Source organism: Crassostrea angulata, chromosome 10, assembly GCF_025612915.1.
Source record: "Crassostrea angulata isolate pt1a10 chromosome 10, ASM2561291v2, whole genome shotgun sequence".
Classification (NCBI taxonomy): Eukaryota; Metazoa; Mollusca; class Bivalvia; order Ostreida; family Ostreidae; genus Magallana; species Magallana angulata.
The window spans coordinates 31,005,685-31,023,534 of record NC_069120.1 but is presented as its reverse complement, the minus strand read 5'-3'; the positions used below and the strand labels follow the sequence as shown (position 1 = coordinate 31,023,534).

Genomic DNA, 17,850 nt, shown 5'->3' with positions numbered 1-17,850 from the left:
TTTTTGAAAAATATCACCAATATTTTCAATAAATCATAATTATTTCCCCTTAAAATAGGGCGTGGCCCTTTTTTTAACAAACTTGACTCCCCTTCAGCTAATGATGCTTTGTGCCAAGTTTGGTTGAAAATGGTCCAGTGGTTCAGAAGAATATGTCGAAAATGTGAAAAGTTTACAGACAGACAGACGGACTGACGGACGCCGGGCAAAAAGTGACCAGAAAAGCTCACTAGAGCTTTCAGCTCAGGTAAGCTAAAGATTATATTAAACAATTTTTCTCTACATTATGACTCTAACGATTGGGGACCGCCACAATTCCTTTATGTTAAATGCATAATTAAACAAATAATATCTAAGACCATCTGAACATAATTACATCTATATTAAAAAAACTAAGAAAATATCAGTCAGAGGAATGATACATTTATCTGTATTTTATCAGACGGGACAATTTAGTCGGACGAAGCATTTGACGACAGCGGGCACTCTGACAGATAATCGGGTTTATCCGAGCCCTCTACAGACTACAAAATTGAGATGATTATAACAATATTTCAAAACAAGATTCCATGCATTGTTCGTCACTATCTCTTTCTTAAATGAGTATAAGGTCGTAATAAGCGCGGTTTATGTTCTGGATATGTGGTTTATATATAAGATGTGAAAATATGGCAGACGTCGCTTTTGTTACGTTCTTAACCAAGCAATTCTTTAAAATCAGATATATGACAAGTAAAAAATCATACTACACATGTATATGCATCTCTATTTCGTCAGATAATCGATTGTAATTCATATAGTACTAATGATGAGACTGCCACATCGCTCACCTCACCTAAACAACAGTCCTCGTATCTTTCATTTTTTTTGAAAATGAAACTGTTCTAACTTATACATTTCAAGATTGAAAATACATAAAATCAATATATCGTAGCATAATTATATAAAAGTAAGATAACTGAAACTTACTTTAGGAACATCATATCATAATTTCTAAGATCCAACAACTTACCAATCTTAAGGCGATTTTTTATCCGAATTTCAATCGACTTGCTCAGGTTAGTTGATGGGAGTCGATTGTTGAGGTGGTCACATGTTAATATCGATTCTCGATTAACAAAACCTATTCAATATTTTTGTTGTACGGGAAAAATTATTGTCACTTCACGATTCTCACCAGGGAGTCTTTTGAATATCGAATGCACAGCAGATTTTTAATCGACTTTCAGACTTTGTTTTCGACTTTCAACTTTGGTGTTCACAAGGTGCGTGTGATTTACACGGAATATTTTATAGCTGATATTTATACAGACGAACCAAAAAGCAAATTGGCCGACACAGACCCATTTCTTTATCGATATAATTTATACATAAACCATTGCGCTGTGTCAGTAGTTTTTGGTCAAACAAAAACCTTATAGAACTCAAACTTTTCTACCTTGATTTAGAGAAATCAGCCTTTGCACTTGCATTATTATGTGGCACGCTTGTCTATCGACAAATGTCACTTCTCAATTTCCTCATCCAGTAATGAACATACACTGATTTAAAAGACGACATCGAAATATCATAAACTTAATAAGATATAAAATAACAAGGGCACCGCAAAGCGGAGCATCCCCAATAAAAGTATTTTGCGGGGAAATGCATTATTCAGAAATAAACATGTAATTGAAGAGACCAAATATTTAACTTGTTAAAAACCATTTTGAATCAAAATATTTGTTTATTTTTATCCCCATGCACGCTCTGTGTGTATCCATGGGGGATGGTGCATTTACGTGGTTGTACAATTCCTCCCATTACTAGCGGAAACACACCACAAACGTGTTAAACTTAATAATATAGTTTAATGAATTCTCTTTATCCTGCGACACACATTACGCATTTAGACAATTAGTGTAGGCAAATTTAAGTTTCATATTGAAAATGAAACGTAGCCAAGACCTGGCGATTTATAATCTGCTCTATGAGAAAATTCGAGTTAACATGTCGTGATTTTAACCCCAATATTTAAAAGAGAGTAACCTATCTTCATCGATTGACACGAAAAAATTTTCTCATATTGACGATATTCGTCAAAGTCCCCCCTGAAATATGAACCTGTTCTTCTCTAAGTAATTCGTTAAACATAGCCCGAAATTCGGCTCATACGGCTTAAATTAGGGTGAACTTAATCTCCTGCTTGCTTCAGGTTTTCACTTTGGACATCCTTTCCACTCCCCATTTCTCAAAAACGCTTGCTTTTTACCTTTACAGGGCTAACATCCAACAAAATATCAAGTTTACTCTCACGAACTGGAAGTCCAACATAAATTTTCTAAGTGTTGTAATTTTAACGATATTTTAAAAAATATATAACAGAGTTCCTTGAAAATAAATAGCGTTTGTCCTTTAAACATGCTTATGAAGTGTACGAAGTTTGATAAATATGCATGCGAGGGTTTTCTTTGAATTTTGCTAAAAAGGCTGAAATGGACACACATACATACATACACACATACATACACACACGCACAGCAGCGATGCTATATCCCCTTCGCAACAAGTTGCGCGAGAGGATAAAAACACCTGGACAATCGATGTTTTATTTCACTGCAGTTTTACTGCATATTTTACTGTATTTTTATTTAACTGTTATTTTAACTGTTTAATTTATTTAACTGTGTATTCTTTGTCTTTTTTTTAATCAAGAGCGAGACAATTGTTACACTCTAATTGTACGACTAATAGATTTATTACATAGTTTTAGATTGACTTATTCAATACATTGTTTAAATAATTGTATTTTTAAATAACTTGGCATCTTAACCATAAACTGAAAAAAATAAGATATTGTGGAACATCACGAAATTTTCATGTAATTGAAAATAAATTGTAATCAAAATATAATAAACTTTACAAAGAAGATGGGGGAATAAGATGGCACAACTGCCCATTTGGTTTAGTCGTAAAATACAATTCAAAATTTAACATTTTTCAATTAACCTTCAACCTAAAACCCAAGTTCTATAAATTTACCTAACGTCTGGGGCCCGTTTCTCAAAAAGGCCTACGTCCAGGCGTAAGCTTAGTCCGGACTAAATCAGGGACTAAACCTCAAAACCCAACTAAGCTGCGTTTCACAAAAATGCTGAAACTTAGTCGGGACTAAATTTTGGTTTAAATCTACGCCTGCTAATGGGTAGGCGTAAGTCCTTAGTCTGTACACAAAAATAGCGAGTGTTTTGTTTCTAATGCAAAATATACAGATAATTTTAATTTTTGGTCTGTTTTACGTGTTATTAAGGAAAACGTTCACTTTTTTTCGAAATATTTGTACATGTACGTTTAACTTAAAAAATACCTATTGTTCAATAACTGTTCCTTTTTCGAAATAAATCAAGATTAAATTTATTTGATAAATAATGGGCTTACATGTACCTTATTAAACATAAGTACTATACATTACAACTCGTTAATGAATTTTCTAAATAGGTTGTATATATAGTGAAGATTCTAAATTGTAAAAATCGTGACCCCCGGACAAAAAGTGGGGCCCCAGGAGGGGTTTAAATTTTAACATATATAGGAAAATGTTTCAAAATCTTCTTCTCAAGAACTATTATAATGCAACAGTTTGGGATATTACTATGCATACATGTACATCCTTAAATAATGTAGATTCTAATTTGTAAAAATCGTGACTCCCAGACAAATAATGGGGCACCAAGAGAGGTTCAAAATTTAAACATTTTAAAAAATATAAAGGAAACGTTTAAAAATGTTCTTCTCAAGAACTACAATTTTATAGTTTGTGGAATTACTATGCATGTATCCCTGGCTTATGTAGATTTTTAATTGGTAAAATCGTGACCCAGGACCGACAAAGTTTATTATAGAAATATAAAGGTAACATGTTAAAAAATCTTCTTCTCAAGAATTACAATGCTTCAATTTGTGATATTACTAGCATGCATACAATCTTAGATAATGTAGGTTTGATAGTTTTAAAATAATGACCCCTGGACTAATACTGGGGAACCAATCTGGATTAAAAGTTAAATGTAGAAGTATATATGGAAAATGTTTTAAAATCTTCTTCTCGAGAACTACAATGCTTCAATTTGTCAGATAACTACGTAAGCATTCTCAAACAGTGTAGATTCGAAATTATAGAAGCCGTGACCCTCGATCTAATACTGAGCCCCAAGAGGTGTTCAAAGTTTAGCATAGAAATATAAAGGGAAAATGTTTAAAAATCTTTTTCTAGGGAACTATGATGCTTCAGCTTGTGAGATTACTATGCAAGCATCCTTAAATAATATAGATTCCAAATAAATAAAGCTTTGGCACTGGACTAATACTGGGGCCCCAAGAGCGGTTCAAAGTTTAACATAGAAAGATATGTTAAAAAAAAATTTAAAAAGTTTTTCTCGAGAACTATAATGCTACAGTTTGTGAGATTACTATGCAAGGATCCTCAAATTGTGTAAACTCTAATGTAGTGGAACTAAGAGTTATCTTTCTTGATGTTGTTCTGTACAGTCTGAGAGTTATTCCTCTTGATGTGGAACTCTTTTACGTTCAGTTGTTCAGGCTATGTACGTGCAGTCCCGCCGCAGTGCTACATATTTTCATTTCTATGTTACTACTAGTATATTGTTAAAGCCAACTATAAACCTCGGACCAATACTGGGGCCCCAGAAAGGGGTTCAATGTTTAAAATAGAAAAAGCATATGCTACGAAATAGAATATCACAAGGAACTGCTGTTCAGGTGAGCGATGTGGCCCATGGGCCTCTTGTTTTAATAGGGATTTAAGAAAACATAAAACAAAAACGTTTTCATTTGATAATTTTCTTCTAGCCATATAGGAGGAGCCAAGTAGCACGCGGCGCATGGTGTGATCTGTACTGTTATACTTAAACTGATTGACAGGCGAAGCACGTGGAGTCCTGAGATAAAATCCCGCTCAAATGACCAACTTTAGAAACTTAAAGCAAAATAATATAGTTCAGTGATAAAACTTTAATTTAAGTCTTATAATCAACACACAAGTCTTCGTAGAAAGGTGTGAATACCGGCATCTCGTGTACACCTGTTTAAGCGTCCAAATATACAGAGTTAGTTGTAAAGTACAATAACTGCTAAAAAAAAAACTAGATGCTGTCATTAGACAGTAATACCCGCACCAAGTGTTTGCCCCTAAATAACACTGTTTTGTACCAGTTTAATTAAAAATGAAGGCCACATGCAAGATCCTGTAATCCATGTAAAAATTATAATTTTCATAACTGAAGGATGAGATCCCTTCCCATATGATAATACACATGAACAGCATTTTATGTGCAATTTGGGGTTGAACTGTTTGCAGTGAATTTTCAGTTAATCAATAATCTTAACATTTCATGTCATAGAAAGTATAATGGTCTATATAATTATTACAAACAAAATTAAAAATTAAATTATGCCCCCTCCCCTTGGCGGTTGCCGGATTTAGATTTGCTTCTGTGTACCTACATGTACATCATCGTGTACACAGATTTAGAGAAGGGTGGGAGTGAGGGGTCCAGACCCCCCCCCCCCCCCTCCCATGAAAATTTATTTATATCAATAGTATAACAAGAAATCATATTGACGCAAGCGTCAAATGGGCCGCAAAAAATATGAATCATTGGTTGTTTACATAAAAACACACCACAAAGAAGAAAATAAGAGTTGTTTGTACTAATTTTTATGGTAATTTTAATATACTTTCAGCAACTTGTTTTGAAGTTTAACATTTTACTATTATCATAAAGAATCGAGTTCGTTACTGTAAACATTTCTAACGGTAATTGTATGATCATTGCCATAGTATGAAGTAATGGAGAACACGTTGATTTGTACATTACTCTAATACAAAGTTCAAATCATCATTTTTCTCTTGGAGATTATATATTTCAAACCATTTTGGGGTATTTTTGTTGCATTGTATTGAATGAAAACTTAATGCGTTAGTTTTATGATTTCAAGGGATCACATGAAAAAATAGAAATGAGTTAGTTCAAATTTTCCAGTCAATTCAAATTTTCATTTCTGTCATATTTTTGCGTAAATAATTGATATGGATGTCATTTCATGATATTTTCTACCACATTTTACATGGAAATATAATAAATACACACACAAAGTCATTTTATTTGACACGGCACATAGAAATTCAAATAATCATTTATTAAAATTTAATGACATTCAGGTCTTTAGTATTTCAGGTCTTTAGTATGCCCCGCATACCGTTTTGTAAGAATGAAGAACTCCGAAATTTTCCTAATAGATTATAATCTCGGTAAAAACGCGCCAAACACGACAATCTACTAAGAATGACCTATTTTTCATTTACGAGTAAAACAAAAAATAATGTGATATTTTTTAAAAGGCATAACATATATTTCTACATGCAAATTTACTTTTAATTCATAAAAATAAGCATATGTTAATTCTGTTAAAAAAGAACGATGCGGCAGAAACGCGGTAACAATATTTAAATGTATATCAAACAAGTATTCCTTTTCAAGGAATGATCGGCAATAATGATATATAGATAGCTAGAAGCAATCAACATGATCAGTTTGATGTAAAATAATTAAAAAAGAACTGTATTTTTACAAAATATAGAATATTTTGAATCTGTACACCATAATTTCATCATTATAAACCGTCAACAAACTTAATTTTGAAATAAATTTGGGGAAAGCCATTCGTAAACTCCTTGTCTAGTTTTACATTTTTAACGTAATTTTCTTCTTTTTCAGAATACTGGGTAAGGCTCTTCAAAGAGTATACAAAGGAAGAGTTGTATTAAAATAATTTAATGCGACTGAAAAACATTGAATGCCATCATAACTTGCTATTGAGGTCGCATTATAACGTAACCTTGTTTATAAATCAAGCCGTCTTCCTAGCTACTATTATGCAACATCAATGATCGAGGTCAGTTCATGGAGCATCTTCTTATGATTGAGGTCAGTTCATCAAGGTCAACTGCATTACTGAATGAATCTTTCGATCGAAATTCTTACGCGTGAGACAAAATGAGCATTCTTGAATAAACAGGTCGAACTGTATTTAATGTATGTTTGCATCTCTTAAGGTAAATGAATTGAAATAAAACTGAGTAAAATGTTATATAAATACTAAACCAAAGCTTCAAGTTTTTATAAGAACTACTTTATTTATGCATGCGGAATGTGTGCGCACGTGGAAGCATTTGTCGGATGCCTCATTACCGTCTTCCTTGGAAGGCGGTATAAAGAGTTGAAATAATTTACAGTCTCCGGGTTGTGCACTTCCTCTCCTTTGTGATTAGTAGAAAATACATGATGTGAAAATGTACATTTATTTCATTGGTTAAAATACTGTTCGGCGCAAGGGAAATAATTTTCTGATGATATTTTTCACGTACGACTTAACAAATTTCGTAGATTTCAAATCTTAAAAAGTGAGAAAACGAAAAAGCAATACAAATTGCTTAAAATGAAAGTCAGCCTTTGATTTTCAGGTCCAACTCGTGAAAGGCAATATTCTACATGTATAATATCTATTGAAATTATTTGCTTTTCTTTTCTTTTATTATTTTTATTCAAATATAAAAATGAAATAAAAAATTGATGCGGTAAGTCTAATATCAAGTAAAGTTGTTTGCATCTTAGACAGAACACTGTGCCGGATAATTGTGCCAGTGCCAAGGTGGCATTTTTGCACCCGCTTAAGCTGCATATAACGAAAAATTCAAATATGCCATATGATAGACCATTGCTTAAAGAGTTAACATCCACCTTTTTATCATTGTATCTCACCTGTCAGGTGAGATATTTACCTTTCAAAAATAAATTCCTATAGGAAATGATTTTTCCCATAGGAAAAACAATATTCCTATAGGTAATTTAAAGTTTCCGATCGGAATACAAGAACCTCCTACAGGAATTTCAATTCCGATAGGATTTGATAAAATCCGATAGGAAAACTTAATATCCTGTAGGAAATCTACATGTCTGAATCAAATTCCTACAGGAAATACCATTCTCCTTTAGGAAATATAATTCCTACAGGACTTTTATAAAATCCTATCGGATTGTCAATATTTCCTGTAGGAGAATCAATTATCCTATAGGAAGTATCATTTTCCTATGGGATATAAATTATTATAGGTAAATATTCCACCTGTCAGGTGAAACACACTTAAAACAAAAGTGGTTATATACTCTCTAGACAATGGTCTATCATTTAGTATACATGGATTTTTCCGAAACTGCATCTTAAGCGGGTGCAAAAATGCCACCTTGGCATTGGCATAATTATCCGGCACAGTGTTACAGGTAAAACCACATGTTTTTTTTTGGTTAAACAAATTGCTGGATGCAGCGGAATAACTTTGATTTTATCAAAATAATTCGAGTCTACGACCCTTCCTTAGATCTTTTTTGCTCTACTATACACGATATCAACTTACAAGCTCGTGTGCGCATTTCTCAATTTTAGACATGCAGGTTTAAAAGACACATAATGACATAAAAATGCTTCACCATGTTCACACGCCATGGTACAATGTATGTAGAGGAAGGTGACATATATATAACAAAACAATTAATTTGTCTTTGATAACTAATTGCTGATTATGGTTCTCTCTTAAGACGGTAAGCTTTTTTAAAAAGCTAAACTTGTATGGACACAATAGTGATCGGCCGAAGCCGATCACAATAACCGACCGCCTTCCGGCGGCCCGTAATTACCAAAAATACACCTTGGAGCCAAATGCTCTTACAGACTTGTAAACGCTCTAACCCATTGCGCTTCAATTCTAGGTAACATTATTGGGGGGGGGGGTAAATATTTAATTAATATTTATACTTTATTGTTTATCTCAATAGGAAGTATACATCACAATATGCAGGTGTCCTGCACCACCTGAAAGCTGTTATTTACCTAATAAAATAGTGCAAGTGGATTTGAAGAATAGGTCATAAAAATACATGCATGTTACAAATAACTGATCTTTGTCTGAAGTTCCTTAGCGGGTACTAGTTTTACCCAGCTCTTAAATAGATGGTTTCACGTGTATACATACATGTATGTGTTTTCCATATGCAGAAAAGGATTAGTTAAGATCAGCTAAAGGAATTCATTATTGTGTTTTAATTGGATTATCATTATTATGTTGACCAATATAGGTAAGCATAATACATGTAGTAGCAGTTATAGCACAATATAATGAAATGCCAGCATACATAAGTTTTACTATCACTTTCTAAATGTGATCTCCCTTAGACAGCATACTGTATCATCATATTTTTAAAATATTTAGATAAGCTTATCATCGTTACCTATCATATCGCATTTGTAAAGTTGAGTTAACTCCATATTGACCCTGTATAAACAATTTCGTATTAAATTTGGGTATTACATGTAAGATATGAGTTAGAATAGGAAGGAAGGAGTATTTCTTTCTTAATGTATTATAATGCATCAAATACAATGTAGGTCATGACCTTATGGGACTAGCTGTTCTGACCCCACGAAACAGGAAAATACAAATTAAAATATCTTCTAATGTCATTATGATGCATCAAATGGTGTAAAGTACATTAATGACCACCAGGTGTTGTCTTTAACACCCCCCCCCCCCCCGCCTTTATGAAATAGGAAATGATGATACACTGTATATTTTGACAACTTCTGAGATCCTCATCCCTAAACCATATATTTTATTCTTGCTCTTTGTGTCATTGCGCGTCAAATTGTACATAGGTTATGCCCCCTTGGAAACACTTTGACATTCTAGAACTAGAAATAATAAAGTATTTTATCTTATTCATATGTAGTGTTTGATCCATGAAGGTAATTCCTAGCCTAATGATGACACTGCTTTGTTTAGGAGACTTTACAATTGTCCCAAAATAGGCGAATACACATGCATATAACATTTTGTTTATTAATCTTAAAAATTGAATTAAGCAATCTCCAAAATGTTAATGTGCATCAGGAGAGAAAAAGCAAAAAAGAAATGATTTAAAATTTGCCACTGTACACATGTAAGAATGTATTAAGAAGACTGAATCTTTAGAACCAGGTTAGATTTGGGGGGGGGGGGGGGGTGAATGTGGAATAGTGGAGTATAAACATTTTTATTTACATTTTCCAGTGTCTTTGCCTATGTTAACACTACGTATCGATTTTGTACTATATAACCCATAATACAAGTGACGCCAAATTGAGGCGCCAGCGGGGTTTGCTTATTTAATCGTACGATGGCTTAAAATTATAAAAATATAAGTAATAAGGAATCATTCTTTGAATATTATGATAATATTATAATAATCAAGATAGTATTACCACGAATTATGTGAACATTAATAATCTACAATGTTTAAGAAATCGGCGATGCAAGTTTTGTCGAAAACCAAAGAAATGATTACGGTCTAAGAAAGAAATTATTTTTTGTAACTGTTTATATGGAAGTTGCACGCTTATTGCACAGTACGGTACGCTTTTGTGTCCGTCTGGAGGCGGGCATTGCATAAAGTATCTTTCACGCTTTTTGCACGGTACGGTTCGTTTTGTGAACGGTACGGTTTGCTTTGTGAACGGTACGTATATGACAGGTCCGAATGTATATTTATTGTTTCATAAATATTAGATTGGTTTTGTAAATCTGTTAAAACGAAGTGAAAAAAATGAATTTATGACAGAATCTTTTTTTTTTTTAAATAAGTTTCATTTCATTGAATAGATTTTAAATTTTCTGATAACAACTTTATCAAATGTTATATTACTATTATTTATTAGGTTTGTTACTAACTGACTACAGAAATCGGGTTGATCAATATCATGGATGGCGAGGCGAAGGCAAGCTGCCTATGAGATTGATCAATCCTAAATATATTTTTTTAGTCAGTCAGTAACAAACCTTATAAGTGTTTTGGGTTTTTTCAGAGGACTATAAAGTGACACATTTATTCACAAATTGTCAAAAAGCGACCATCTACGCAAACCCAGGTACAAGTTGCCTGACATCTCGTCCCATTTAACTTATTTAAACTTTTCAAAATTTTCAATCTCTTTTCAAATACTCTTCGCTTCACCCTTCGCTTTTTATATACAATGTTTAGTTGCTATTCAGTTTTAAACGTTTTTTCCCTTTCATTTGCAGAGATTTGAGCAAATCTCCACACTGCCATTTTGTTCTGCTCCAGGCACAACAATATGACGTCAATATATAAAGGGCAACTACTCTAATTTTAAAGAATTCCAAATGGCAACTACTCCAGATATATCAAGTACTTACGACATGCGGTTTCTGTAATAAATAATATGTAATGACGAGAAGAGTAGACGAAGCGTCGGCCAATGACGGCCATATTGCCGAATTTTAATTCTCACCAAATAAACATAGAGATATATCAGACAGTTACGTGTTCTGTTTAAACCACTGAAAATGTGACATTTCAGTCCGAGGGAAAACGAAGAAAAATATGTAATAGAATTAATTCATTTAAACGAATTTGTTTAATCAAATTCAAAATTATTTTGTTAGGCCCAAGGTGGGCTTCCATATTAAATTAATATTGATTTCACAAATTTTATAATATGTCGAACGAATTTGTTTTTGTAATAACACAAAAGTCTGTTTGCAATAGCAATTAAGTTAGGTGTCCAAGTAGCGTAGTTGACGATGCACTCGCTTTTCACCGCTGCGACCCGAGTTCGATCCCTGTGATCGCCAGTGGTTGTATGTGATAGGGTCGCCCGCTTGGACACGTGGGTTCTCTCCGGGTACTCCGATATATATTAATACATGTATAAGTTGTAGAGCTTGTTTATCAATCGTTGTAAAAAAAAAAATAAAGTTCTGGGGCCCGTTTCACTAAAAGGCGTACGCCCGGCGTAACCTTACGCCTGTCGTAAGTCCGGACTTAAGTCAAATATTTGGACTAAAGTCCGTTTCACTAAAACTCGTAAAGCGCGTTACTTTGCGCCCGCCTAAAGTTAAGACAAAAATCTACGTCTAGCCAAGGGTAGTCGTAACTTATGGCGTAAACAGGAATTGACTGCTAATTCTGTTGCTGAGAATATCGGTGCTGACCGTAATAATGTTAAATTGTAATGTAAATGTAATGTAAATGTAATGTAAATGTTAATGTAAATTTTATTAATTTCATATGAAATTAAGAAAATGGAGAGTTTTGATATGTGGTACTAATTCTCGAATAGAAAGTTTCTTACCATGTTTTATGCACATTATTTATATTTGCATTTGCCGTTTACATGTTAAAATGACATGTTTAGACAATCGATTCATTCGATTATTTTTATTCAATAATTTGATTTACGTTTCATATTTTTTAGTAAATTGGGCAATAAATAATGCAGAAAATATGTTTACATGATGCACACGTAGTACAAAGGTATATTTGTATCACATTTGTATGTCTAGCATTTCAAGCATTTCATCACCCCCCCCCCCCCCCCCAACTTCCACGCATAATATGTGTGAGCGGGATACTTTGAAATTTAAAACTCACTAAGTGAATTATTGACTTTTATATTTTCCTCTTTTTTATTTCATTTTTGGTGAGTAAAAGGTGTTAGCTTAGGTAGTTAAACTAAGGTTAATCACAAAAGTATTTTCAGTATTGTTAAAATGTAAATACCAAAATATGATGAAAGCTCCAACTATGTTTTAGAGTCGTCAAAAGTCCCTAATTTTTTTTTAAATATTAGATAATGTATTTATCATACAACCGATGCAAAACACTGACTCCAGATTAAATAGATTTTATTTCGTAGGCTACATACATTGTACACCTACGTACTCTTTATTAACATCAAATTTATATGAAGCCTCGCCAATATACTAAATACACATGTAAGTGTACTTGGGTAGTTTATGTTGAGGCCATCACACGTCTGACACATACATCTGTATTTTGGATCTGATAACTTTGGTGAAACATTTACAAATAAACGTGCATGCACTTATGATTTGTATGTACCCGTTCACTTAAAAAATTCGGGGAAAAAACTAACTTCGGAAACAAATTGTGTAAAAATAAAAATTAGACTTGGAATTTATCATTTTTTCTCCACATTTTACATTGACACAAATCTTTATATGAAAATAAATATAATTATTCGAGTCTCTTCGTTTTTTGTTTTTGCTTTTTGGTTTTTTTTTGTGCATGAAATATTAAAATTTCGTTATATTTAGTATCTGTTGTATGGTTGTTCGATGCTTGCTTTATATTGTCCAATCCATGGTTAAATAGCTCATAACTGCATTAACTCGCTATATTTTCTATTTTTAAAACAAATTCACTGATTTCCTTTCAATGATATAACAAGAGGAAACCATAAAATTTAATAAAAAAAATATTTATACTCGGGCCATAATTGACCATTGATCAAAAGAGAAATTCCAAAGGTGTTTGAAGCATGGTTAAATCACCGTAGATATCGATAACAAAATAGTTCTGATGAGTTAATTATTTTGAATGAACATATCCTATATGCTTCATCAAATATATCTTTCAAATAAAACATTTCAGTAAGTTTTGTCACTTTACAGGATTAATATGCCTGAATACTTTACGGTTCTCTCTCTCTCTCTCTCTCTCTCTCTCTCTCTCTCTCTCTCTCTCTCTCTCGCAAACACAATTGACAAGTTTCTATCTTTTTATCTATCTAAAGAATATCTATCTATATATCTGTTTATCTATCTTCCTTTCTGCTGTTTATCATGTCTGCGCATGTGTATAAGCTCGTTGTCAAGGACGTAAGTCTTGCCCTAACTTAGTCCGATACTAGTGTTTACGGCCAGGAGTACGCCTCTTAGTGAAACGCAGTTTACCCTTGACTAAATTTTAGCGTACGCCATAAGACCTAACTTAAGTTCCGTCGTATCTTACGCCTTTTAGTGAAACGGGTCCCAGGGGCCAAAGATTTCCTAAGATGATTCCTAAGATAGAACTTAAGATATGCCTAAGTTGTAACTTAGGAAGTTCCTAAGATTTGTCATAGCTGTTTCACAAAACTTTCTTTGCTTAACAGTTGACTAAGTCTTATCTTAAGATACATTGTTTCATATCATATTATTTGTTCTAAATTAATGCCGATCGTGTAAATTCTGTTCAATATGACACGAATGTAAACTAAATGTAATTGAATATAAAAACTCATTCCCTAATTCACCTAGAAACTTCTTAGAAAAAAGTCAAATGTATAAATAGAATTGAAATAGTGTAATGTCTTTGTGCATGTACTATACAGTAATCACATGTAGTGACAAGTAGCATTTCAAAATGGAGAGATGTGGAACTTTTAGACTAAGTTTAATGTAATTATGTTGGGGTTGTTTTTTTGTAATAGTTGATATATAAATGTGGTGTTTTATTTTTACTAAAAGAAAACATCGCAAATGAATGTATCTCGGCTGAGAGAAGAAACGAGGATAAAATGCAACAATTTCTGAATGATTAAACAGCATTCCCATGAAGGATTTAGCATCGACATTTCTTACCCACTTCCCGGTTTCTACTACCCCCCTCCCTCCCCCCCCCCCCCCCACACACACACACACGCATGAACAAAAAATCAAATGAACAACCCACCCACCCCATCAATGAAAAGGGCGTAAATCTGGGCCTAAGTTAGTCCGACTGAGTACTTTGTTTTGCTTTGAGGCTATGATTATATGTGGTGGATCAATTTTCCAACTCATAGTGCATACCCGAAAGTTCGCATGTTATCCTTGATCACTGAATGTGCATAGTTCAAGTTGTTCATAACAGTTTATATTAATTAAAGTAGAACAAATGCCTATACACTTGTTAACATAATGCAATTTTAGAGAAAAACAGTTGATATAAAAGAGGCAGATATAAGAGGTTTCAGAAACTAAATAAATGGCAATTAAATGCATTGTAGATGATATCGAGGCACAATCGTACATATTAATTGAACGAAACCATGCATAGAAATTAACTCCAATATGTTCGTGTAAACTTCAAATATTTATAGAATGCATGGACAGTGTACAGTAGATATGCCCCCATACGTCTGCAAAATGATAATTCATGTTTCCTATAGATATTTAGACACTTTGCTGGGATAAGGCTTGACTCTTTTTATAATATCACTATATTATTTATAGAAAAAATTGTGACCATGAGTTCAGCAGCTACCAACAGAAATCGAAAATATCTACTGTAATAAATAACATTACATGAATCTTGTCCATGTCTTCAAAAGGAAGAAAAGTTTCATCCTCTGTTTTAATATTGGAAGAATGTAGACAATGACATGAAAACGATTGGGTATACCCATCTTAAATTTTTCATACTTTAGGTAAATTTCATTCGGGAGTAGTAATGTATATTACATACATTTAATAAGGTAAGCCCATTATTTATCAAATTGATTTAATCTTAATTTATTTAAAAATAAGAACAATAGGTATTTTCTAAAGTTATACGTACATGTACAAATATTTCAATAAATAAGAATGTTTTCCTTAATAACACACAAAACAAACCAAAAATTACAATTCTCTGTTTATTTTGCCTTAGAAACAAAACACTTGCCATTTTTGTGCACAGACTAAGGACTTACGCCTACCCATTAGCAGGCGTAGATTTAAACCCAAATTTAATCCCGACTAAGTTTCCGCCTTTTTGTGAAAGTTAACGCAACTAAGTCTGGTTTTGAGGTTTAGTGCCTGATTAAGTCCGGACTAAGCTTACGCCTGGACGAACATGTAGGCCTTTTTGAAAAAATAAATTTTATGTTTACCAGACATCTGTACATGTACTTTTGCAGTGTCAAGGCTGGAAACACATTATCCATTATATCATCCTTGGAAATTGTATTAAGATATTCTAATTTTCCCCTGCATCTTTATACAGAGACTCTCATCGAAATTACATATATATATATATATATATATATATATATATATATATATATATATATATATATATATATATATATATATATATGAACTACTGATGACCTCCCGCTGTTAAGTGCACATTTCCCCCCTGAAAACACTCTCCTTACAGGAAATTCTACACTAGAATCAATTTTCCGCGGGGAAATCTTACTCCAGAGGTAGTTTATATGTGGAATCTCCAATTTGGGGTAATATTTCCGGATGAAACCATATCTAATATCATTTTCCGGGGGAGGGTATTCCACATAAAAAAAAATTCCTTCTGTAAGAGGGTACAGCCACATCTCAAACCACTGATATTAAAAAATGAAAACTGACGAATGGATTTATATTGCAGTACATATTTATATCTAGAATGTTGAAAACATTATCGTCGTTCACTTTCGTTTGTTTGTTTTATTATTTATATGAAAATCATATTATGAGATTAGCCTTAAATTTATCAAGAAATGTTTAATTTATTCTTCTTAAGATCATATATTTTGCGTGACGTTTTTGCTTCATGATGACACTTATCTATAAACTAAAAATTTCCATCGTAAACCTTTAATAACTAAAAACTAATCACGTGTTTTACAAATGACGCACCACAGTTAATAAATGTATTACAATGTCTAAATGTACAGCAACAATCTTTGATTTATCTAATTCATAAAAAGTCAGGAAATTCCAGGACTAACGATGCGTGTGATACAACAATTAACGTTTGCAATAAAAAGAAAAAGAAGGGTCGTTCTCTTTTGGCTCATAGCTGTCCAGCTCTGCTTTTTTGTAAACTCGAGTCGTGTCGTTATCGTCAAAAGTTTCCCACTTTAAATGATTCTGACCAGTTGCATTTCCAATTTCTTTCAAGTCTCCGTTATATAAGCCGCCATTTTGTATGTAGGTGTTGTACTGTTTTGACGGTGGGTCGTCAATCAGAACATCTTGCTCATTCTCGACAGGTTTATACAAATATATTGTACGAAGACATAACAGCAACGGTGCGTAAAGTATATTACTCAGAAAAATTGCAACATTAAGCCACACAAAGCCGATAGCCTGTACAATTTGACCGGCCATAACGGGACCAAGTGCATAAGCCACGGAATAAGATATGTCAGCAATAGCATAAACACTTCCGTAGATTGATACATATCTTAGATCAACAAGATATCCTAGTGTTGGCAAAATTGCTGTATCAACAAGCGCCACACCTAAACACAAACCCATTATTGGAAATAAGACCACAAAAAATTGCTTGGCAAAAGGGATAGCCAGACAGCAGGTTCCTTCTAGTACCAACCCTACAACAGTTATGAGCCATTGATATTTCGGATAGTTTTTTGACAACTTTACTGTTAGGTATACGCCCCCTATATAAGGCAAGAAAGCGGGAAGCCATACAAAGCCTATTTCCCATTCAGCAGCATCCATTGTGCCTTGCATCCATAAGGCAATGGTTGGTTCTAAGAAAGCAAGAGCCACATTCGACATTGCAAGAGCCCCTGCAGCTACGGCGATATAAGGATCTATCAGTAGTTTGTAAATTGGAGTGCCTTTTAGACCTTCTTTTTGTGATATTTCTCGTTCTTTCCTGACAGGTTTCATGACAAATAAAAGAAGGATGCCATCTATCAAACACAAACATGACAGAAATATGAAAGGAACCACTTTTCCAGCGAATTCAAAAAGTACTCCACCAAAAGGTGGTGCAACCAGACAACCGAATGATATAAATGCCTGGGCTATTCCAAGAGCTTTTGTACGTTCGGAGTCGTCTCGAAATCTATCTGCAATCATGGCTAGACCTGAGGTGTCGGCAAACGCAGAGCCCACCCCTTGTAAACTTCTGGCCGCAAAGAGAACAGCGTAACTTTCACCGAAAGCAAAAACAATCGTAG

The 17,850-nt window shown here is 33.4% G+C and overlaps 2 protein-coding genes across 3 annotated transcripts in view; both read right to left on the bottom strand.

Moving 5' to 3' along the window:
* The window catches only part of LOC128166499 (choline O-acetyltransferase-like), a 106,864-nt gene that overhangs the window by 61,840 nt on the left and 27,174 nt on the right, over nt 1-17,850 (bottom strand). The window lies entirely within an intron of this gene.
* The window catches only part of LOC128166501 (vesicular acetylcholine transporter-like), a 7,966-nt gene continuing 6,138 nt past the window's right edge, over nt 16,023-17,850 (bottom strand). The window contains exon 2 of the mRNA XM_052831706.1: nt 16,023-17,850. This exon is cut by the window's right edge and continues 576 nt beyond it. Coding sequence (XP_052687666.1) covers nt 16,667-17,850 — 1,184 coding nt within the window. The 3' untranslated portion in view covers nt 16,023-16,666.